This window comes from Neophocaena asiaeorientalis, unplaced genomic scaffold (assembly GCF_003031525.2).
Source record: "Neophocaena asiaeorientalis asiaeorientalis breed wild unplaced genomic scaffold, Neophocaena_asiaeorientalis_V1.1 scaffold698, whole genome shotgun sequence".
NCBI lineage: Eukaryota > Metazoa > Chordata > Mammalia > Artiodactyla > Phocoenidae > Neophocaena > Neophocaena asiaeorientalis.
In genome coordinates, this window is record NW_020171993.1 from 2,367,403 (window position 1) to 2,391,590 (window position 24,188).

At 36.9% G+C, this 24,188-nt stretch overlaps 1 protein-coding gene across 1 annotated transcript in view; it reads right to left on the reverse strand.

Moving 5' to 3' along the window:
* MNAT1 (MNAT1 component of CDK activating kinase) overlaps positions 1-22,058 on the reverse strand; it is a 210,978-nt gene extending 188,920 nt beyond the window's left edge. The window contains exon 1 of the mRNA XM_024748460.1: positions 21,862-22,058. Within this exon, the coding sequence (XP_024604228.1) occupies positions 21,862-21,950 (89 nt within the window). The 5' untranslated portion in view covers positions 21,951-22,058. The remainder of the gene's footprint in view (positions 1-21,861) is intronic.
* Positions 22,059-24,188: the final 2,130 nt, after the last annotated feature.

Genomic DNA, 24,188 nt, shown 5'->3' on the forward strand with positions numbered 1-24,188 from the left:
TTCTCACTACATGGGTCTTTCCATATGGCTGCTTACAACACAGAAACTGTCTTTCCCCAGAGCAAGTGGTCCATGAGAAAGCCACAATCTTTTTATGAGATAGCCTAGGAAGTGACAAACCATCACTTCTGCCATACTCTGTTGGTCACACAAGCAACTCTGATACAATATGGGAAGAAATTACACAAGGGCATGAATACCAGGAGGCAAGGATCACTGGGAACACTCTTGGATCTGGGCTATAACAGTGATAAACATACAGATATATGGGTGATGTGGTTTTATATATGTCCACAAATTCTTCGACATTTCTCTCATCAAAAGGTGAAGCTTAATTACTCCTCCCGCTGAATGTAGCCTGCACTTAAGACTCTAACAAATAGAATGTGGCAGAAATGGAAGTGCCAGACATCCAAAGCTAGTTCATAAGACATTGTGGCATCTGCCTCTCTCTCTTGAATTATTCACTCTAGGGAAAAAAAGTTATGTGTTGTGATAACACTAAAGCACTCTTAGAAGGGACTTCCCTGGTGGTCCAGGGGCAAAGACTCCACGCTCCCAATGCAGGGGGCCTGGGTTTGATCCACGGTCAGGGAACTGGATCCCGCATGCCGCAACTAAAGATCCCACATGCTGCAACTAAAAAAAGATCTCTCATGCCATAACAAAGATCCTGCAGGCAATGAAGATCCCGTGTACCACAGCTAAGGCCAGGCACAGCCAAATAAATAAATACATGTTAAAAAAAGAGAAAGAAAGAAACTCTTAGGAAAGGTCCATGTAGCAAATAACTGAGGCCAACAAACAGTAAAGAACTGAGGACTCCTCACAAAAGTCACAGGAGTGAGCTTAGAAGTAGATACTCCAGCCCCAGTCAAGCCTTCAGATAGCTCATGTAAGTAAGTTTGCAAGCTGATCCTTCCCCTGTAGAGTTTGGAGATGACTACAACACCAGCCTATACCTTGATTGCAGCCCTGTGAGAGACCTTGAGTCAGAACCTCCCAGTTAAGCCACTAATGAATTCCCTTCTCACAGAAACCATGAGATAATGTTTGTGCTTTTTAGTTACTAAATTTTGAAATAATTTATTACAAAGAAATAGGTAGCTAATACACAGCACAAGTGGTTTTGTGAGGCTAGAGTAATTCTAATACTAAACCTAACACAGTCATTTAAAAAAAAATTACAGGATATCTAAGCAAAGATCCTTAACAAAGTGTTGGCAAACTAAATCCAACACTATACGAAAATAATAATAAATCATGACATGTTAGGATTAAGGCCAGTAACACATGTTGATTTAACATTCAAAGCTCAATCAATGTAATTCACCATATTACCAGAATAAAGGAGAAAAACCATATGGTTATATCAATAGATTAAGGAAAAGCGTTGACAGTATTCAAAACCAATTTATGATGTAAAAAGGAAAGGAAAAATCTCTCAGCAAACTAGGAATACTAAGGAACTTCCTCAAACTGGCAAAAGGCATCATATTTAATGATGAAAGACTGAATTTTATCCTCCCAAGACCAAAAACAAGGCAAGAATCCCCATTTTCCCCACTTCTATTCAGCATTACTGTAGAGGTTCCAGCATTGCATTAAGGTTAAATAAGTGAATAAATAAATAAAGATTGGAATGAAAGAATTAAAACAGCCCTATTTAAAAATGATATGATTGGGAATTCCCTGGTGGTCCAGTGGTTAGGGCCCTGCTCTTTCACTGCCCAGGGTGCAGGTTCAATCCCTGGTCAAGGAACTAAGATCCCACAAGCTGTGTGACCAAAAATAAATTAATTAAAAAAAATTTTTTTAAATAAAGATATAATTGTGGGGTTTTTAGGTTTTTTGTTTTTTGCGGTACGCCGGCCTCTCACTGTTGTGGCCTCTCCCGTTGCGGAGCACAGGCTCCGGACGCGCAGGCTCAGTGGCCATGGCTCACGGGCCCAGCCACTCCGCAGCATGTGGGATCCTCCCGGACCAGGGCACGAACCCGTGTCCCCTACATCGGCAGGTGGACTCTCAACCACTGCGCCACCAGGGAAGCCCCAAAGATATCATTGTTTACATAGAAAATCCCAGGGAATCTACAAACCTACTACTAGAATAACTGAATTTAGCAAGATTGAAGGATATGAAGTTAATATACAAAAATCAATTGTTTTCTTACATACTAGTAGCAAACAAATGGAAAGTGAAAACAATTTTAAAACATATATATAGTAGAACCAAAAAACATAAATTAGCTAGAAATAAATATAACAAAAGTTGTCCAAGACTTCTACACTGAAAACTACAAAACACTGCTGAGCATAATTAAATATTTAAATAATAAAAAGATATATCATGTTTATTGATTGGAATACTCAATATGGTCAAGATGGCAATTCTCCCCAAATTTAAAGCAATCCCAATCAATATTCCAGCAGGCATTTTTACAAAAGTTGACAATGATTCTGAGAGTTATATAGAAATGCAAAGGACCTAGAATAACAAAAGCAATTAAAAAAAAAAAAAGGTGGAGGACCACAAATCTATAGTAATTAAAACAGTTTGGATGTAACGGCAAAGATACATATAAATCAATGGAAGAAAATAGAGGGTTCAGAAATAGACACATATTTATTTAGTCAATTGATTTTTAACAAACATGCTAAGGCAACCCAATGAAAAAATAAAAGCATTTCAACAAATGGTGCCAGATCAACTACATAGCCTTCTAGGGGGGAAAAAACCACTCTTACCTCATACCATACACAAAAAGTAACTCAAAGTGGATCACAGATCTAAATGTAAAATCTAAACCTATAAAACTTAAGTTAAATATATACCTACCATACAACCTAGCCATGCCACTCCTAGGTATTTATCCAAGAGAAACAAAAACATGTTTACACAAAGACTTTACATGAAAGTTTATAGAAGCTCTTTTGTAATACTAACAACTGGAAACAAGCCAAGTGTCCATTAACTGGTGAATGGAAAAACAAATTAGTATATCTATACTAATTTATATATATAATTATATAATTTACATAAGGAAAAGGAATGAGTCATTGATATACACAACATCATGGATGAATCTCAAAATAATTGAGTGAAAGAAGTGAAAAAAAAAAAAAAGAATACAGACTATATGATTCTGAGTAAAATTATAGCAAAAGCAAACTACTCTATGATAAGAAAAAGCGAATCATTTGTTGCCTTAGGATGGGAGTAGAGAAAAAAATGGATTACAAATGGTATAAGAAAATTTGGGGAGTGATAGAAATATTTCTTATCCTAATTGTAGTGATGGCTTCATGGGGCATAAACATGCCCAAACTGATTAAATTATACAATTCATGTGCAGTTTAGTGAATGTCAATTCTGTCTTGATAAAGTTGAAAAAAGCAAAACCAAAAGAAAAAAAATTGGTAATATCCACCAAAATTTTAAATGCACACTCTGCTGTTAGAAGTTTATCCTACAGATACACTCACAAAGATAAGGATATGTACTGAAAATTATAATTTTAAACATCTGGAAACAACCAAAACTTCCATTAATATATGGCATGTTAAATAAATTAATGTACTTCAAAACAAGGAATATTCTGCAACCATAAAAAGGAATGACATTATGTATATGTATAGCTGATTCACTTTGTTATAAAGCAGAAACTAACACACCATTGTAAAGCAATTATACTCCAATAAAGATGTTAAAAAAAAAAAAGGAGGGGCTTCCCGGGTGGCACAGTGGTTGGGAGTCCGCCTGCCGATGCAGGGGACAGGGGTTCGTGCCCCAGGCCGGGAGGATCCCGCATGCCGCGGAGCGGCTGGGCCCGTGAACCATGGCCGCTGAGCCTGCGCATCCGGAGCCTGTGCTCCGCAACGGTAGAGGCCACAACAGTGAGAGGCCCGCGTACTGAAAAAAAGAAAAAAAAGGAATGACATACATCTATATGCTCAAACATAAGAAACTATCCAAGATATACTGATGAATGAATGAAGTTGCAGAGAAATTCATACAGCAAATCCATCTGTGTTTAATTTTTAAAGTAAGAAATGCATATGCATAGAAGGTGCTAGCTGTGATTACACCTAATAGTTAACAAGTACCCTTATCACAATTAAAATTCTCTGTTATTGCAAATATTTTATAGTTTTCCACAAACACTACATAATATTGACACCACCACTCCTAATAGTAGTAATAGTAAGTGCCCAATAAATATTAGCTGCTATATGCTAAGCATAACATGCCAAGCACTTTGTACAAATTGTATTGAATCTTCACAACAAACTTGTAAAGTAGGTAGTATTATTTTTATCACCATTTTAGAGAGTTAGGAATGTGGGAGTCAAAAAAGGCTTTGCTGAAGGTCACACAACTATTAAGTGGTAGCATGAGGATTTAACTCAAGTTTCTTTGATTCCCAAGTTGATACTTTTAACCTCTGCTCCAAAAGTCTCTCTGTAAGCATAATCTAGAAACCAAAAACCCATAAAAGAATACAGCAATTGGGAACACAGTGTTAATAAAGAGAATATAATCGAAAAGCACAGGTTTAATCTCTGGTTCTAACTTTTGGTAGGAAATAAACCCTTCATATTCACATATGTATATAATTGTCCTCTGTGAGGTATTTTATTAATCAATCCACTCTGGCCATATGTTTTCATCTCTAATTTCTTACATTCTATCTTCTACATACGATATATAAATATATAAATGTTATAATATATAAATGTTAGTTTCTATTCTAATTCTAAATAATATAAACCCAAAATTCATAAAGAGGAGACAGAAATATATTTCCCAAGTGGGAATTACAAGCACTGAACTTAAACTAGCCATGGAAATTTATTGTTATTGACACCATTCCTTCTATAAATTGTATGTTTTTGCATTTAGTTGTAGCACATTACATAGGTTGCTTTTTGCAATTAACCTCCAAAAGGAAATAAATATTAACGAAATCTGCCAGATACAATTATGAGAAATAAGACATCCATGGGTCTGAATAATGCAGAAAGAAACACCGATTACAACATATCACATTTTATACCTTAGAAATATATTTAAACTACATAAGAGTAAGAATTTTTATCTTTAGAAGTCTGCTTATCAATCTCAGCTCTCTAAAGAAACTCACTCTCTTTGCTATCAATTCACTGAGCATAGAGCAAATATGAATAAGAAATTTCTACCTACTAACACTGTATTTTATTAAATGTTGTCAATTGCATATTCATTCAGCAATATTAGCATTTTTAGAAAATAAAATGTAGCTCAGCAAATTACTGTTCCATAAAAACTGCACATTATAAAGTGATTTCTATAGAGCTGCTCATTTGTGTATGTGGACACACACAACCAGAAGGTAAAAATTTAAATAAACGCTCTATATAATTATTATGTACAAATTTTTGTCAAAACTGTTTTTAATATTATCTTTTCAATAAAACTAACAAAATAGATACCTTAAAATAAAAGTATGTTAAAATAAAACTAAAAATGTAAATATTAAAAGTTATAATCCTAATGCCAAAGAATATAGAAATACACCCTAAAATGGTTCTCATATACGCTCTAACAGATCTCAAAAATAACATCTGCCATGTCATGCTTCTACAATCTTATTACTTTTTTTTTTACATCTTTATTGGAGTATAATTGCTTTACAATGGTGTGTTAGTTTCTGCTGTATAACAAAGTGAATCAGCTATATGTATACATATATCCCCATATCCCCTCCCTCTTGCACCTTCCTCCCACCCTCCCCATCCCACCCCCCTAGATGGTCACAAAGCACCGAGCTGATCTCCCTGTGCTATGCAGCTGCTTCTCACTAGCTATCTATTTTACATTTGGTAGTGTATATATGTCAACGCTACTCTTTCACTTCGTCCCAGCTTCCCCTCCCCCACCCCGTGTCCTCAAGTCTGTTCTCTCCGTCTGTGTCTTTATTCCTGTCCTACTACTTTTTTGTTTGTTTGTTTTAATTTTTGGCTGTGCTGGGTCTTCGCTGCTGCGCGCGGGCTTTCTCCAACTGTGGTGAGCAGGGGCTACTCTTCTTTGCGGTGCACGGGCTTCTCATTGAAGTGGCTTCTCTTGTTGGGGAGCATGGGCTCTAAGCACAGGGGCTTCAGTAGTTGTGGCTCACAGGCTCTAGAGCGCAGGCTCAGTAGCTGTGGCACAGGGGCTTAGTTGCTGCGGCATGCGGGATCTTCCCAGACCAGGGATGGAACCCATGTCCCCCACACTGACAGGCGGATTCTTAACCACTGCACCACCAGGGAAGTCCCTGTCCTATTACTTTTTAAAGGTTTTCCCCCCATATTTTCTACTCCAACTCCACAGATCAGTAGCAAGAAATAAGATCAAATAAAAGAACGTGTTTTGGTAACATTATCTGAAACAGAAGATAGGTTAGTTATAGCCAGAAAATAAACATTGTAGAATTATTTATGAAGAAATTATACTTAACATTGGTAGATTTCAAGACTTTTATATTTTAAAGGAATGAATTGTTTGTAAGTAAATCAGTTACTGCTAGAAGCAGTTTGCTTCAGTTACCTGAAATTAGAATAGCAGGCTCATTAAATATATATAAATCAGTGATGCAAAGGCACTGCACCATATTGATGGAGCCCTCAGTAATTTTCAATGACACAGCCACTATCATATTTGTGTTCTAAAGAAAAACCGAGTGAGGTTTACAATCATTTTTCTTCATCTCAGAAATCTGGCTTTTACATATTCTAACTTAGTAAATGAGAAGAAACCTAATACTCCAAAACATTTCTAATGAAGTCCATTAAATTTTACATTTTCTTGCCTTTTTGTAGGGAATAAATATATTTATTTATACATGTGTATAATATATATATTTATACAATGTCAAAAGTGAAATATGTAAAGTAAAAATACTATAAAATAAATTATCCTTATGAGGTGGTTGATACAGTCTTTCTAGACACTTGCATATAACACAAAACAAAGTCTAAATTTTTGATTTTTCAGAAATATTGTGAGATGCTCTGTTCTCCAAAAAAACTAAATGATAACAGAAAAAAAAGGAAATAAAATTTGCTGCTGATAAAAAAAAAAGTTATCCTCCAAATCATTTCCTGGCATAAATAATACATTTAGGTTTCCTAATTTGCATATTATATCTCAAAAACCAAATACAATGACGTTTATATATTATCAAAGAAAAAGATAAATTAAAATTAAAAACTGGCAGAAAAATCATTATTGAATGTTTAAAGTATTTTTTAATCTCAAGCTAGCATCCTGGAAACTAAAATACAAAGAGAAAATTGTTCCAAACATATCAAATTGATTTTTGATAATACTGTAGTATTTTCATTTTTCACATAAAATGGGTTTGAGTTACAATCTGGTTGCATTACATTAATAAGAACTGTACTTGGCAAATGTGATCAAAATTTAACTGAACAATTCATAACTGGAATTTACACAGAAAAAAGAAAATGGAGCTGGCCAGGTGAGCAATGCAACCATATAACCTTTCTTAGGCTTTAGCTTCCCCATCTGTTAAAAAAGGGAGGACAGGTGGAGAATAGAACTAAAAAGATGACTGCAAAGCTCCTTCCAAATTTACATTAATCGAGTCTGCCAACTTCCTATCAATCCTTTTGATGAAACAAATAGCACTTTGTAGCATGTACTTTTGTAAGGGCTTCCATCCCCAGCCTGAAAGCTAAAACAGACATGACTTTCACTTTCCTAAAGGAGCTAATATTTAGATATTTCCTCTTCAGTGACTGTTCCACAAAAACATTTATGAATTTGGAGCCACCTTAACATTTTGATCCCTTGATGCTAATATTGCAAAATTTCCCAAGTTTAGGATATTCCCACCAAAATTGTTTGCTTCCCCAAAGGCCCTTTTCCTACATCAGCAGAATGGTTACAATAAGGGTTCAGGATTTCAGGTTTCTGTTACTTCAGTAGCATTTTTTTTTCAATAGTTTAACATGGTAGTTCTATTATTAGTTTTTTAAGTAAACTGCATACTGTTATCCATAGTGGCTGTATCAATTTACATTCCTATCAACAATGAAAGAGGGTTCCCTTTTCTCCACACTCTCTGCAGCATTTACTGTTTGTAGATTTTGTGATGATGGCCATTCTGACTGGTGTGAGGTGATATCTCATTGTAGTTTTGATTTGCATTTCTCTAATTATTAGTGATGTTGAGCATCTTTTCATATGTTTGTTGGCCATCTGTATGTCCTCTTTGGAGAAATGTCTATTTAGGTCTTCTGCCCATTTTTGGATTGGGTTGTTTTTTTTATACTGAGCTGCATGAGCAGTTTGTATATTTTGGAGATTAATCCTTTGTCAGTTGTTTCATTTGCAAATATTTTCTCCCATTCTGAGGGTTGTCTTTTAGTCTTGTTTATGGTTTCCTTTGCTGTGCAAAAGCTTTTAAGTTTCATTAAGTCCCATTTGTTTATTTTTGTTTTATTTCCATTATTCTAGGAGGTGGGTCAAAAAAGATTGCGCTGTGATTTATGTCAAAGAGTGTTCTTCCTATGTTTTCCTCTAAGAATTTTATAGTGTCCAGTCTTACATTTAGGTCTTTAATCTTTTTTGAGTTTATTTTTGTGTATGGTGTTAGGCAGTGTTCTAATTTCATTCGTTTACATATAGCTGTCCAGTTTTCCTAACACCACTTATTGAAGAGGCTGTCTTTGCTCCATTGTATATTGTGGCCTCCTTTGTCATAGATTAGGTGACCATAGGTGCGTGGGTTTAACTCTGAGCTTTCTATCCTGTTCCATTGATCTATATTTCTGTTTTTGTGCCAGTACCATAGTGTCTTGATTACCGTAGCTTTGTAGTATAGTCTGAAGTCAGGGAGCCTGGTCCCTCTGGCTCCATTTTTCTTTCTCAAGATTTCTATGTCTATTTGGGGTCTTTTGTGTTTCCACACAAATTGTAAAATTTTTTGTTCTAGTTCCGTGAAAACTACCACGTGACCCAGCAATCCCACTACTGGGCAGATATACCCAGAGAAAACCATAATTCAAAGACACATGCACCCCAATGTTCACCGCAGCACTATTTACAATAGCCAGGACATGGAAACAACCTAAATGTCCATCAAAAGAGGAATGGATAAAGAAGATATGGTACATATATACAATGGAATATTACTCAGCCATAAAAAGGAATGAAATTGGGTCATTTGTAGAGATGTGGATGGACCCAGAGAATGTCATATAGAGTGAAGTAAGTCAGAAAAACAAATATTGTACATTAATGCATATATGTGGAATCTGAAAAAACTGGTATAGATGATCTTATTTACAAGGCAGAAATAGAGACACAGACGTAGAGAACAAACATATGGATAACAAGGGGGAAGGGGAGCAGATGGGATGAATTGGGAGATTGGGATTGACATATATACACTATTGATACTATGTACAAAATAGATAACTAATGAGAACCTACTGTATAGCACAGGGAACTCTACTCAATGCTCTATGGAGACCTAAATGGGAAGGAAATCTAAAAAAGAGGGGATATATGTATATATATAGCTAATTCACTTTGCTGTACAGTAGAAACTAATACAACACTGTAAAGCAACCATACTCCAATAAAAAATTTTTTACAAAATAGTTTAACAAATAGCATAAAATCCACTTTCACATCTTAATTACAAAGAATATTTTTATAACTCTAAACTTCCCTTTTCCTCCTTATAAAGAACCAAGAAAAACTAATTTCCATTTAATGACTCAAAAGAAGACCTAAAATACTATAAAATTACTGGGGGCAGTAACCATGTCTCCCACACTCACTGTTGTATACTCAGCACAGTGTTCTCCAAAACTGCTTGAGCGTAAGACTCTCTTAGATAGCCAGTATAAAATACAAGTTCCCTCCACCTGGTAAGGCCCAGAAATTTGTATTTTAAATAGGCACCCAAGGTGATTCTTAGGATGAGGCAAGTTTAGGAATCAGTGGCCTGGAAAATGTATTGAGTATATGAGAAAGAATGCAAACTTATATTTATTAGTAAACCAACAACTAATAAACTACAGTTGAGTCTTACTTTTTAATCTTTGAAAATAAGCTTAATACATTTGAAACGTGAAGAAAACCGTTAAGATATCTAGGTTAGGGCTTCCCTGGTGGCGCAGTGGTTGAGAATCTGCCTGCCAGTGCAGGGGACACGGGTTCGGGCCCTGGTCTGGGAAGATCCCACATGCCGCGGAGCAACTAGGCCCGTGAGCCACAATTACTGAGCCTGCGCATCTGGAGCCTGTGCTCTGCAGCAAGAGAGGCCGCGATAGTGAGAGGCCCACGCACCGCAATGAAGAGTGGCCCCCACTTGCCGCAACTAGAGAAAGCCCTCGCACAGAAACGAAGACCCAACACAGCCATAAATAAATAAATAAAAATTTAAAAAAAAAAAAAAAAAGATATCTAGGTTAATTTTTCATTCAATTATTCTCATTCTATTTACTATCTCAGGGACTAATTGCTAAGTAAACAAGAAGTAAATTGCCAAAAATATTCCTGAAACTTAACCTAAAAATTGTTATTTTTCTGCATTTAGAATACTGAAAGCAACTCTTTACAGTTGACTACAAAGTAAATACTCTTAAATTTACCTAAATTTTTTAACTTACTTGAACTGTGCCTCATCTAATCCTCACAGCAATGCTGTGAGGTATATGCTACTGGTAAACCTACTATACAGATGAGAAAACAAAGGCTTAAAGAAAATAGTTTTCCCTAAATCACACAGCTAAGAATAAGTGGAAAACCTAGGATTCAAACTCAGGCAAACTATCATTACACATACGTTAGACATAATATTTTATGCCCACAGCAGAAAAAAAGGCAATGAGGAAATATACTAATTCTGTCTCTGTTTATACTTTTACCCCTACAGAAACTAATGTGCCAATGTTTCAAGTTCTTGCAAAATAAAATAATTTGTGTTTTAACAATTAAGTTTGAACATCGAATAAACAGTTTTATATTTATTACCTGTTTGAATCTTATAATACAAATTTGACAATATAACTTCAAAGGAGAGGTGGATATAGATACAAGGGAAAGAGCTCTCAAAGGGCGTCCATCCATGAGGGACCTCCTTTTGGTCCATTGGTAAAGAATCTGCCTTCCAATGCAGGGGACACGGGTTCGATCCCTGGTCAGGGAGCTAAGATCCCACATGCCGCAGGGCAACTAAGCCCGCACATCACGACTACAGAGCCCACACGCCCTGGAGCCCTGTGCACCACAACTACAGAGCCCACGTGCTCTGGAGCCCACGCACCAAAACTACAGAGAGAAAACCCGCATGCCACAACTAGAGAGAAGCCCGCACACCGCAACAAAAAGATCCCGCTTGCCGCAACGAAGATCCTGCGTGCCACAACAAAGAGCCGATGCAGCCAAAAAAAAGTGAAAAAGGGTGTCCATCCATGAAACGAAAATTCACCTGCAGGCAAAACCTAACAAAAGGTTTCCTCCAAGACAGAAAATGTATATGTATACGCATGTGTGTGTATATATATACCTATATACATATATGTAGTAAACTAGTCAGCAGATAAAATGAATCTTAAAAAAAGATTCCCAGTATAAAAAAAAAGATTTAGAGAAGAAGAGCCATATGGGGTTAGGGCTATATTTTCACATACAAAGAGAAACATTACAGATAATATTAATTACTAAATATTTAGTAACCACGGTTTTAAAGAACTAAGACAGTAAGTTACACTCAATAAGAGAAGGAACTGAAATGCAAACACTGCATCTTCAAGACTCAAATGCACTAATGGTCATTTTTAGTCAAACCAAAAAATACATATTATAGCCATAAAATAACCAATCCATAGTGATATATTCATATTCTGTAAATAAAATGATCAGCACTCTCTCCCATAATGGAAAAGGAAAATCACCACTAATAAAAATAACTAAAATTTTTAATATTTTAAGAAGCAGTTTTACTAATGGTATAAGGTCAAAAAAAAAAAGACTAAAGCTAATGACTACAATGATTTTCTAATTAACTGTTAACTAAATTACCCAAATTTTAAGAGACTGAAGGGGCTAAATATTATCTGTTCTAAGCAAATTAACAAATCAAAGTTTAACAGCTGGCCTAAAACTTGGCAGAACTAGAACATAGATTTTCTAACTTGTGAGTCAGTGTTCTGTCTATTACTCAATGGATTTGTATTATTAAAATACATGGGAGGGCTTCCCTGGTGGCGCCGTGGTTGGGAGTCCACCTGCCGATGCAGGGGACACGGGTTCGTGCCCCGGTCCGGGAAGATCCCACATGCCGCAGAGCGGCTGGGCCCGTGAGCCATGGCCGCTGAGCCTGCGCATCCGGAGCCTGTGCTCCGCAACGGGAGAGGCCACAACAGTGAGAGGCCCGCCTACCGCAAAAAAAAAGAAAAAAAAAATACATGGGACATGAACTCTTACACATATAGTGAAAGCAAAAACCATCTCCTTCAGGAGAATGGTCTTGAGATATTCATTGTAACTACAATCCACAAATATGAGATATTAATTCTCCAGAGCTGTTCCACAGCATTATATTCTAATCAACTTCAAAACACCCCATTAAAGAAGACAAAGAAGGAGAGGGAGGGGGAGAGGGAGAGGGAGAGAGTAAAGAAAAGAATATTTAGGAGAGTTTTAGGGAAGAAGCTGAGGTAGTAAAAAAAAAAAAAAAAATCAGAAACTACAAAAGGAAAGAAATGTTAAAGGGGCATAGCAATTACCAAGTTTGAGGTAAAGAAAATAAACATGTACACACAGAACTGAGGCTACAGGAAGTAAATGCCTCAACAATAGTAAGGACAGCTTTTCCTAACAAACATGATGGAGTAACTGATGTCAGACTAGCATTCTCACCATGAGCTACCATAAAACAAACAAAATGCATGAGACAATCATTTACAGGTATTAGATAATGGGCAACACAGAGACTATAATCCCTTAGAAATGGTAAACTAACAAGGTGACCCCTACAATTGCCTCTTCTTTCTACCTGGGAAAAATTTCCATGACCACGGCCCGGCAAGTAAGAATTTAAGAAGGGCACAGTGGTTCTGCTAAGCTGTACAGGCAGAGATCAGACTTCAGTGCTGTTGATATGGTTGAAATCTGCAAGGCAGAGGGTCCAGAAGTCTGTAGGAACCATGCCCCGCTTTAAGTCCTTGGCCACAGAACAGACTGCACATATACAGGGCAAAACCAATCAAGGATTAAAAGATAATGGCTGGGAGAGGAAGACAGTATAGTTAAGGAGTGCTGGGTAAACTTTGGAGTTCCCACCCAGCCAAAGTAGAGAAACCACATTAACACCTTATTAACACCTCAAACAACCAACTGAGATATGAAAAAGGCCTCAACTAAGAGTGAGGACCACATCATATAATAAGACTTATTCTATACTCACCCTAACAAAGCCTAAATCAAGCCCCAACAAGTTTTGCAAGGAACTGAAAGTCTGGAGGTTGAGTTGCAGTAAAGTAAGGAAACACAATGGGCTCTCCAGATTCATCCTAGCAAAGATTAAAATCAAGCCTACAAAGTTCAAGGTAATCAGCCAGTAACTGAAGTATCTACAAGAATTTTTAAAAACACCACTCTACACAGAAAGATAAAATTTGCAATTTCTAGTACCATCTACACGATCAGTATACAACTGAAAAAAGTACTAAATGTAAAAAAATAGGGGGCTTCCCTGGTGGCGCAGTGGTTGAGAGTCCGCCTGCCGATGCAGGGAACACGGGTTCGTGCCCCGGTCCGGGAAGATCCCACATGCCGTGGAGCGGCTGGGCCCGTGAGCCATGGCTGCTGAGCCTGCGCGTCCGGAGCCTGTGCTCCGCAACAGGAAAGGCCACAACAGTGAGAGGCCTGCATACCGCAAAAAAAAAAAAAATAAAAAAATAAAAAATAAAAAAATAAAAGAAAGAAAAATGTGACCCATAGGGGAAAAAAAAAAAAGAGTAGTCAATAGGAACCAACCCTGGGACTTCCCTGGTGGTCTAGTGGTTGAGACTCTTCACTCCCAAAGCAGGGGGCCTAGGTTTAATCCCTGGTCGGGAAACTAGATGCCACATGCTGCAACTAAGAACCTGCATGCCGCAACTAAAGATCCTGTATGCCACAACTAAAGATCCCACGTGCCTCAACGAAGATCCTGCATGCCGCAACTAAGACCCAGCACAGCCGAATAAATAAATAAAAATTAAAAAAATAAGTGAAACCAACTCTGAGACAGCCAAGATGTTGGATCTAACAGACTGAAACTTTAAAATCAGCTATTTTAAATGTTTTTAAAGATTTAACACAAAATATGTCCAAAGAATTACATTCAAAGAAGTAAAGGAAAATATGGTCTTAATTAGTGTGCAGATAGGAAATCTAGTAAGAGAAATGAAAACTATAGAAAAGAACAAGATGAAAACCCTAGAACAAAAGTACAATAACAAATGAAAAATCTACCACATGGGCTTAACAGAAGATTGGACATGGCAGATGGGAGTCAGTGAATTTGAATACAGACCAGTAAAAAATATCTAATCTGAAGATCAGACAGGAAAAAAAGATCAAAGAAAAATGAAAAATACCCCAGCAACTTATAGAACAATACCAAAGAGTCTAACACACATGTACTTGGAGTTCCAAAATAAGAAGAGAGTGAAAATAGTGCAGAAAGAATCACTGAAATTTTCCAAATAGGATGAAAAACACTGACTTAACGGTTCCAAGCTCAGCAAACCTCAACTAGGATGAATACAAAGAAAAGCACACCTAGACTTATAGTCAAACTGCTAGAAACCAAAGATGAAATCTTGAAAGCAGCCCCAAAAGATTTTTATGATAAAGGGGTCCAAGGATATAAGTAACAGCTAACTTCTCATCACAAACAATGGAGATCAGGAAACAATGGAATGGGGAGTTCCTTGGTGGCCTAGTGGTTAGGATTCTGCGCTTTCACTGCCATGGCCCAGGTTCAATCCCTGGTCAGAACTGAGATCCCACAAGCTGTGCAGTGTGGCCGAAAAAAAACAGAAAACAATGGAATGATATATTTCAAGTGGTGAAATGACAATCCATAATTCCATATTCAGCAGAAATATCCTTCAAACAGTACGGTGAAATAAAAACACTCACATAAACAAAATCTGGGAGAATTCTTAACCAACAGACCTGTACTACAAGAAATACTAAAGAATGCTCTTCAGGCAGAAAAAAAATCAATGCAACTATAAAATCAGATCCAAAAGAAGGAAGAAAGATACTAAAGATGGTAAATAAGTAGGTGAATACAAAAGACTACATGGGGCTTCCCTGGTGGCACAATGGTTAAGAACCCACCTACCAATGCAGGGGACATGGGTTCAATCCCTGGTCCAGGAAGATCCCACATGCCACGGAGCAACTAAGCCCGTGCACCACAACTACTGGGCCTGCACTCTAGAGCCTGTGAGACGCAACTACTAAGCCCACGAGCCACAACTACTGCAGCCCATGAGCCTAGAGCCTGTGCTCTGCAGCAAGAGAAGCCACCGCAATGAGAAGCCTGTGTATCGCAACAAAGACCCAACACAGCCAAAAACTGAAAAATAATAATAATTTTTTAAAAAGACTACAGCACACTAGGATGGCTATAATCAAAAAGATAAATAATAACAAGCGTTGGCAAAAGATGTAGAGAAACTGGAACCCTTATCCACTGCAGGTGGAAATGTAAAATTCTGCAGTCACTTTGGAAAAGTCTTACAATTCCTCAAATGGATAAATAGAGTCATCATATGATCCAACAGTTATACTCTTAAGTACACACCTGAAACAAAATCATTTGTCACACAAAACTTGTACATGAATGTTCATGGCAGTATTATTCATTATAGCCAAAAAGTGGAAACAACCCAAATGTCCATCAACTAATGAACAGACAAATAAAAAGTAGTATATCCAAACAATGGGATAGTATCCAATAACAAAAAGAAAGAAGCTCTGAAAAATGCTACAACATGGATGAAACTTGTACTAAGTAAAAGCCAATCACAGAGGACCATATATTATATGATTCCATTTATATGAAATGTCCAGAATAGGCAATCTATATGGACGGAAATTCAATTAGTAGTTACCTAGGGCTGGGAGACAGTAGGACTGGAGGACAGGACTAAGTAGTAAGGGGTTTCTTTGTGGAGTAACAAAAACATTCTAGAATTAATTGTGGTGACAGATGCATGTCTCTGAGAATATACCAAAAGCCACTGATTCTACGCTCAAGATGAGTGAATTTTATGGTATGTGAATTCTATCTCAATAAAGTTGCTTATTAAAAAGACTTACTTTTTATTCTCTACATCTCCTTAAAGACAACTGGCTGTTTAAAGCAAAAATAACAATATTAAATCATATATAGAAGTTAAAGATAAGACATCATCAGCATACAGGATGAGAGGGGTAAGTAAGTGGTATTATATTATTCACACTTGTGAGGTACTGAAATGTAAGGAATTTGTGAGGAAGTGAAAAATGAGAAGTGTCTCATTAGAGACTTCTCAAAAATAAGAAGTGACTCTTAATAGACTTTGATAAAGATGCACATTGTTGGGCTTCCCTGGTGGCACAGTGGTTAAGAGTCCGCCTGCCGACACAAGGGACACGGGTTTATGCCCCGGTCCAGGAGGATCCCACATGCCGCGGAGCGGCTGGGCCCGTGAGCCATGGCCGCTGATCCTGAGCATCCGGAGCCTGTGCTCCACAACGGGAGAGGCCACAACAGTGAGAGGTCCGCGTACCGCAAAAAAAAAAAAGATGCATATTGTTATACTTAGAGAAATCACTAAAAGAAAATTTTAAAAATATAATAACAATAAAGAGCTAATAGGCCAATACTTTAAGTCATCCAATTAATCCAAAATAAGGCAAAAAAAGGACAAATGGAAAACAAATAGACTTAAACCCAATGATAGCAAAAATTACATTAAATATAAAGGGACTAACACACCAATTAAAAGGCAGCAATGTTGGACCATATAAAAGAGCAAAACCAACTATGTACTGTCTACAAGATATAAGACACACATTGGTTGAAAGCAAAAGGACAGAGAAAGGTATACTATCAAACAGGAAGCATTAAGAGAATGATGTAATATCAGACAAAAACTTCAGGACATATTACAAAAGACCAAAAGGAGCATTTCATAATGACAAAAGGATAAATTCATCAAGAAGTCATAGCAATTCTGAATATCTATGTACCTAATAAGAGAGTTTCAAAATACATAAAGCATGACAGAACTAAAAGGAGAAACTGACAAATCCACAATCCAGTTGGAGTAATTGATAAAATGAGTAGGTAAGATAAATTAGTATGGATGCAGAAGATCTGAGTAACACTATCAACCAAGTTGACCTAATTGACATATACTATACCCAACAGCTACAGAATACACATTTTTTTTCAAATTTACACTGATTGCTCACCAAGACAGACCATATGCTGGACCATAAATAAGTTTTCAGAAAATTTTAAAAGACCGAAATTTAGCGAAGTGCATTCTCTTACTTCAACAATATTAAATTAGAAATTAACAACAATATATCTGTAAAGTCCCCTTTTTCTAATTCTTCTACCCAGAATGAGTGCCTTTTTCTAATTTTTCTGTCCATTGTTTCCTAGTTCACAAAAAGGTATTGTATAAGCCCAGCATATTAAACAAATTAATACCACTTATGAATTATTCTTTCCAACAATAAATAAATTGAACTTTAATCTGATAAACTTCTAAAATCACTAGTAATTTATAGAAAATACAAAGGAACATATTAATACCACAGAGATGCAATCAGAAAAATTCAGACTGGTAACTGGTAACAAACTACTCAGAAACATCAGTAAACGAGAGAGAGACAGAGGGACAGAGAAAAGATAAAAAAGAAAGACAAACCTTAAGTATGGCAAAATATTGATTTTTACATATATCAAGATGTGTTTTGTTTATTCTACTTTGTGTCTTATGTGTGTTTAAAATGAAAAAAGGAGATTTAATAAAATCAAATATAGGTAAAGTTTCCAGAGACAAGTGTTGCCAAGGATGGTTGGGTTAAAACTTAAATTATTAAAGACTTTAGTTTTAAATTTGTGTCAATCTGAAAAATATTATCCAACTATGTTGGGTAATAGAAAAAGAAAAAATAAAGTTTCTGTATTCCAAAGAAAAAATAGTTTTCCCAGCTTCTTTAAAAAAAAAAAAAGACTTCAGTTAAATGAAAATTAGATTTAATTGGCTCCATCTAATTCAATATGCCTTCAGAATTCTATGAAAGAATACTATGAAAGGCCCATTTCTTAAAATAGGTGGCCCTGATAAACAAGGAAAAAAAATTATCCTTTTCTGTAATTAAGACAAAGTTCATCATTGAATTGGAAAAAAAAAAGCAAAAATAGAATCCAATCTTCTTTGGATGTTCATGCAATCAATTCATTTGGGTGTTTGCTGGATAGATTTGATACATAAGAGAACACACATCCTCAATAGCTAGCAGTTAAGGGAGAAAAGTATTTTCCTAATGTTTCACCTCTTTTCTCCTTTCTGCTCCTGTATCTTGTCTCATAAATAGTATTCCTAAATAATCTTTCCATAATCCTACACTTCTTATCTTTTGTGAAGCACTATTCCTACTCACTTTATCACTTGCTTCCTAAAATGCCTTTGCTACTTGAGGACACACAAAATAAAGTGAGTAAAATCATGTGGCCCTGTAATCCTTGTCTCACGGTATTCACACTCTTGTGTATAAACACCCTCCCACCTTGTAACAGGATTGTTCAGTGCTAACAAATAAAATACAGCAGAAGCAATGATAACGTGACTTTTCTGATTAGATGATGAGAGGCTCTGCAGCTTCTGGTTCTCTCTCATCACTAATTCTGGGAAAAGCCACATCATGAGCAGTCCTATGGAGGGTCCACAGGGAGGAACTGAAGCTACCAAGAGCCACATGAGTGACCTTGGAAACAGATGCTCCAGTCCCAGACAACAGCTTGAGCGAACCTCATGAAAGACACTGAGCCAGAATCACTCAGCTGAACCACTCATACTCCTGACCCTCAGAAACTATGTAAGATAATAAATATTTATTGTTTTAAGGTACTAAGTAATTCATTACACAGCAATAGGTAACTAATGCAAATAGCAATGCTAAACAACAATACCTGCTCCTTTCAGACTAACAACTGTATTATAAAAATGCCCAAGTTCAATGCCATGAAATACATTCTGTACAAATTCAACATACTATCAAATCAAAAGTATTTCACATCAAAATCCATAATGTTTTATTACCTATCAGAAGAGCAAGATTTAAACAATAATAATGCCCAATATCAGCAAAGATGTTTGGCAACAAAAATTACCATAAATAGTTGTTGGGAGCACAATCAATACAATCTTTTTTGATAACAACTGAGCAATGTTCATCAAAATTTACAAGTCACATACAATTCTACTACTAGGCATTTACATTTACCCCCGTTTGCCTGTTTATCTTACAATATACTTGCATAAGTGCTCAGAGAGAGAGAGAGAAAGAGAAGTTCCAGTGAAAAACTGGAAATCTAAAGATTCATCAAAAAACTTTTGGTTAAATCAGTTATAGTATAACTGAACAGTGGACTATCAACCAACTGTTAAAGAGGAAGACGTACATACCAATTTAGAAAAGATACCCAAGATATACATTATGAAAAAAGTAAGGATATATATAATCCCACTTCCATGAGAGAACATAACGAGTTCATATTAAGAAAATCATCACATTATAATTAAAATTATATTTTCACATTTTATAGTCTCTTAAATTTATTTAAAGATAACCATTGTTGTGCAAGTCTTTCATAGCAGGCCAAACAGATCCTGTTTAAATTTTATTTCTGCTTAACATCCATACCATGCACAAATAATATGATAGCCAATGTATACTGAACAAATACTATGTGAAAGAAACTCTGTTAAGCACCTCCAAATATGATGTTTACATATATTGTTTAATCCTCAAACACTGTAATATATATGGTGCTATTATCTCTATTGTACAGGTAAGAAAAATGAGGCAAAAGGAGTTAGGAATTTGCCCAAAGCCACAGAGCCTGTAAGAGTACAAAGAATTCAAAATCAGAAGTTTGTTCTCTTAGCCAATAACATATAATCTTTTATTCAGTTTGTTCATATTGCAAGTCAAAAAAGGGCTGTAAAATGTGGTCTTTATCTAACAGGTTAGCAAATAAACCAAAATCAATGCAATACGAGAATGACTTAGACAATTCTTAACTCTTATGAAAAAACAGAAAAGACTATGGATATGACAAAAGCAATTTCTAATTAAAAATAAATATTTTTTAATTGTCTAATAAAAACGCAATTTATTTTACTAAAATCACATAATCTTCCCTGACTGGCTAATTACTACTAGGTAGAAATTTCTTCCAGTAAATTACATTTAGTTAGCATCCTTCCAAAAAAGCAAATTCCCTTTCCTTGAGCACCAACTGTAACAAATCGGATACAGGAAAATGAAGAGAAGCTGAGCAAAATCTCTCTAAAAACCTAATAGTCTTTACACAGTGTTTGTCTCGTTTCCCTTTTTCAATCTACTTGATTATTTTCACCTTATTTCTAAATCTTAACCCATTCAATCACAGCTCTACTGTATTTCCTTTGCTGGATGAAGCAAAGGAAAATAAAGATTAATTAGAAAAAGGGACCAATCCAGTAAGTTACTAAATCCCATTATAATCATTATAACTACAATTAACCATGCAATTTATGCTTACCCAAAGGTCTTGTCCACCACATTGTAGATTATCCATCATTTTTTATCTCTAAGAAACCTCAAAGAAACTACAGGAATATATGTTCACCTTACATCCCAAAGTGCTTTATATAAACCACCTCTACTGAACCACATTTGACCATAAAAACGTGGCAAGAAACACTCTGACCAGTTCCTGCACTTATTCTTCAAAATATTCAACCTCCTTTCTTCCCCTATCCCCCCAAAATTGGCGTTCTAGAGTCAGACAGCCTGTGTTCCAATTCTAGCAGGGCCCACTAAATAAGAGACGTGGAGCAGTCTCTGTTTCCTTCCCTGTAAAATAGAAATGATACTAGTACCTACTTCGTGGGACTGCTGTGAGAATGAAATAAGATAACTCATGGTAAAGAGCTTAGAACAGTGCCTGGCATGTAATGTGCACTCAATAAACGCCAGCCATTACTGTTATCTCCAAAATTAACTGCCTAAAATCTAAATTTTCTCTTTTAGAGATGAGAATCTAACCAAACTCCCTCAGGACAGTGGGCATATCGTTGGGGTTTCAAATTAACTAACGCAATAAATAGCAGCAGTATATAAACACAGTAATTTTATTTTCATAGCACTTTCGCTCTTTTTAATAAAAACATTTTGCGTGAACTTAAACACTCCGATCCCCACGCTTTTAACCAGCGAGATGTCTGGAACCCTGTTGACAGCACAGCCTGGAAATACAGTCGAGGTTTTCATCACCTAAGAAGGGTGAAATCTAACAAACTGCTGGTTACCACATCAGGGAACCTGCAGTCCAAACCAGGCCTGAGTGGCTCAGGGCTAGCGGCTAGTCTGTTTACAGAAACAACGTCCCCTTTTCCCATTTTCCTGCCCAGGGTCGAAACTAACGACGCCCTTTTCTCCCCTGAGCCGAGGTCAAGCATCTCCCGGCTCTTTCGAGAGCTCCCACCCTGTGCGTCTTCCCCCCATACATCCCACTCTCCCCCGACTCACAGAGTGTGTCCGCACACATTCACCATCAGCTTCAACGAAGGGTTCCGGTATTTGGTGGTCTTACACCGGGGACAGCCCTGATCGTCCATGGCGCCTTCTTTCCTGTGGACTCTCCTGGATGCCTGCTTCAGTCGCAGCCACAGCCACCTCCAAGCCCCCTCAGACCCGAGGCCAAGCGGATTCCTACCAACAGGCACTTGGCGGGGACGGTCCTTTGCAAATGAGCACCGGCCGGGGGGCGAGGCATTTCAGCACAAAGGTTCCGGCAGCAAGTTTTCCGGTCCTGCAGCTAGGGCTCGGTGTCAGCTTCCGCAGGCCAGCGCAAAAGCTTAGATTTCGGGGAGGGCTGTTAAAAAGGCAAATTGTACATAAAGCCTCATCTCTATGCACCTAGCTGTATTTTTCAAGGAACTGTGTCACAATTAGGAACAGAGATTCCATCTTGTTTTGTCTGGAGACATTCCCATTGTATCAAAGATTTATGCCTGGTGTACATATTCAATAATTCACACCAGTATTTTCTTTTGAACAACTTGATAGCCTGTGTTTTATACTTCTCCTTTACACTTGCACAGTCGTGCAATCACAGAAAATAATACGCATTCGCAGATATGAAGTTTGGAACAGTTATTTAGAATGAAAGTCTCTGCACCGACCCTAAATATTACAGATTCTCACTAAATGTCAAAATAGTTCTATAAATAATATCTGGCAACTGTAGGGAACCTCTTCTCAAGATGGTCAGGCATGCTTAACAGTTTCGGCTGGCTCTAATATCTCTTACCACCCTCCCAATCAAGACAATATTGGTTTCCCCAAATACTGGGGTGATTACACAGAAATCTATGCTTTATTTCAGCAATTCTACACTCTGAGAGCCTGAATCTCTTTGGAAATTGTAAGTCACATTCACTAAATTTATCCAGGCTGCAAAGTGAAGTCTGTAAACAGCTCTATTAGATAATAAATTCCTCCCACTATAAGGGACACATCTTATCCATCCCCTGAAGGAGGATTTGTTTATACTTGTTGAGTAAGTAGAGTAAATGAAGAATGAATGAATGAACATCAAAGAGTAGCATAATGTGAAAATTTTTTTATGCTGAGCTCTATATTGTAATCTGACCCAAACTCCATTAGAAGTGGGCATATAAAGCTTTTCAAATTAACCCATAAAATGAATACCAGCTGTATACACTCATAGTAATTTTAATTTTTCACAGCAGTTTTTCTCTTTTCAATGAAAACATAAAGAGGAACATTCCAACTCTACTTTTTTTTAAACAGTGAACCCAACAGGTAACGTGGCAATACAGTTGGGATTTCCATGGATTACGGAGGGAGAACCTGACAAACAGCTGGATACCACATATGAGAACCAACAGACCAAGGCAGGCCACAGCAGTACAGGGCTTTATATTAGTATACAGACATCAGGGACTCACCTAACAAATAAATCATGTCATTTGCTGGATCATAATATTGTTCACTAACAGAAGCTAAACAAATGTAAATTTACTAAAATAGTTAATATCAAACGCTGTGCTGACCTGGAGACATTATCCTGCTATTTATTGAAAGAAACCACATCCAGACCAATTATAAGCTCAAAGTGAAGCCCTCTAAGAATAAAGGCAATTTTTTGTATCTTTATATTTTAACAGAACAGGAAACTTCTGGTGAAAGAGTGAACATGATCAGTGAGCAAATAAAATGTTTAGCCAAAACTACATTGAGAACCCATCCATTAAGTTGGCATTATTGTTTGTCACCACCAGCACACTTTTAATTGTATCTTTGAACAGGATACCTCAACCAGTTTGTGCAGTGAATTGCTGTTCCTTTCTCCCAAACCTTGAGATTAAGGCAAAGAAAGCACTGAAGATTATGGGAGGAAACATTGCTACCAACTGTATCCTTTTCCCAGGTTGGAAATTACTGTCAGAGAAGCATGGTAGCAACAGCTGACTTGGAACTCTATCAGATAAGCATTACTCATGGAGCTAGAGGCAGCAGAAAGTAGTGCTTATAGATTTGGCCCCGGCACTAAGAGAGCTGGATTCAAGTGCTGGCTTCCTCACTTACTAGCTGCATGATCAAGGGCCTCAGTTTTCCCAAATATAAGATGAGGATAACACCACACAACTAGCACAGAGGACTGAGGATACAACTAGCGCAGAGTAAGAACTCAGTAACTGTTAGCCATTATTAAGAGGAGTGTAGGTTTTATTAGCAGTAGTATCGACAAGAGGCATGCAATGTACTAGGAAGAGCCTGTCCTTCTTTTAAAACAAGCAGACCTGTTTTTGAGCCAAACTTCTTATCCT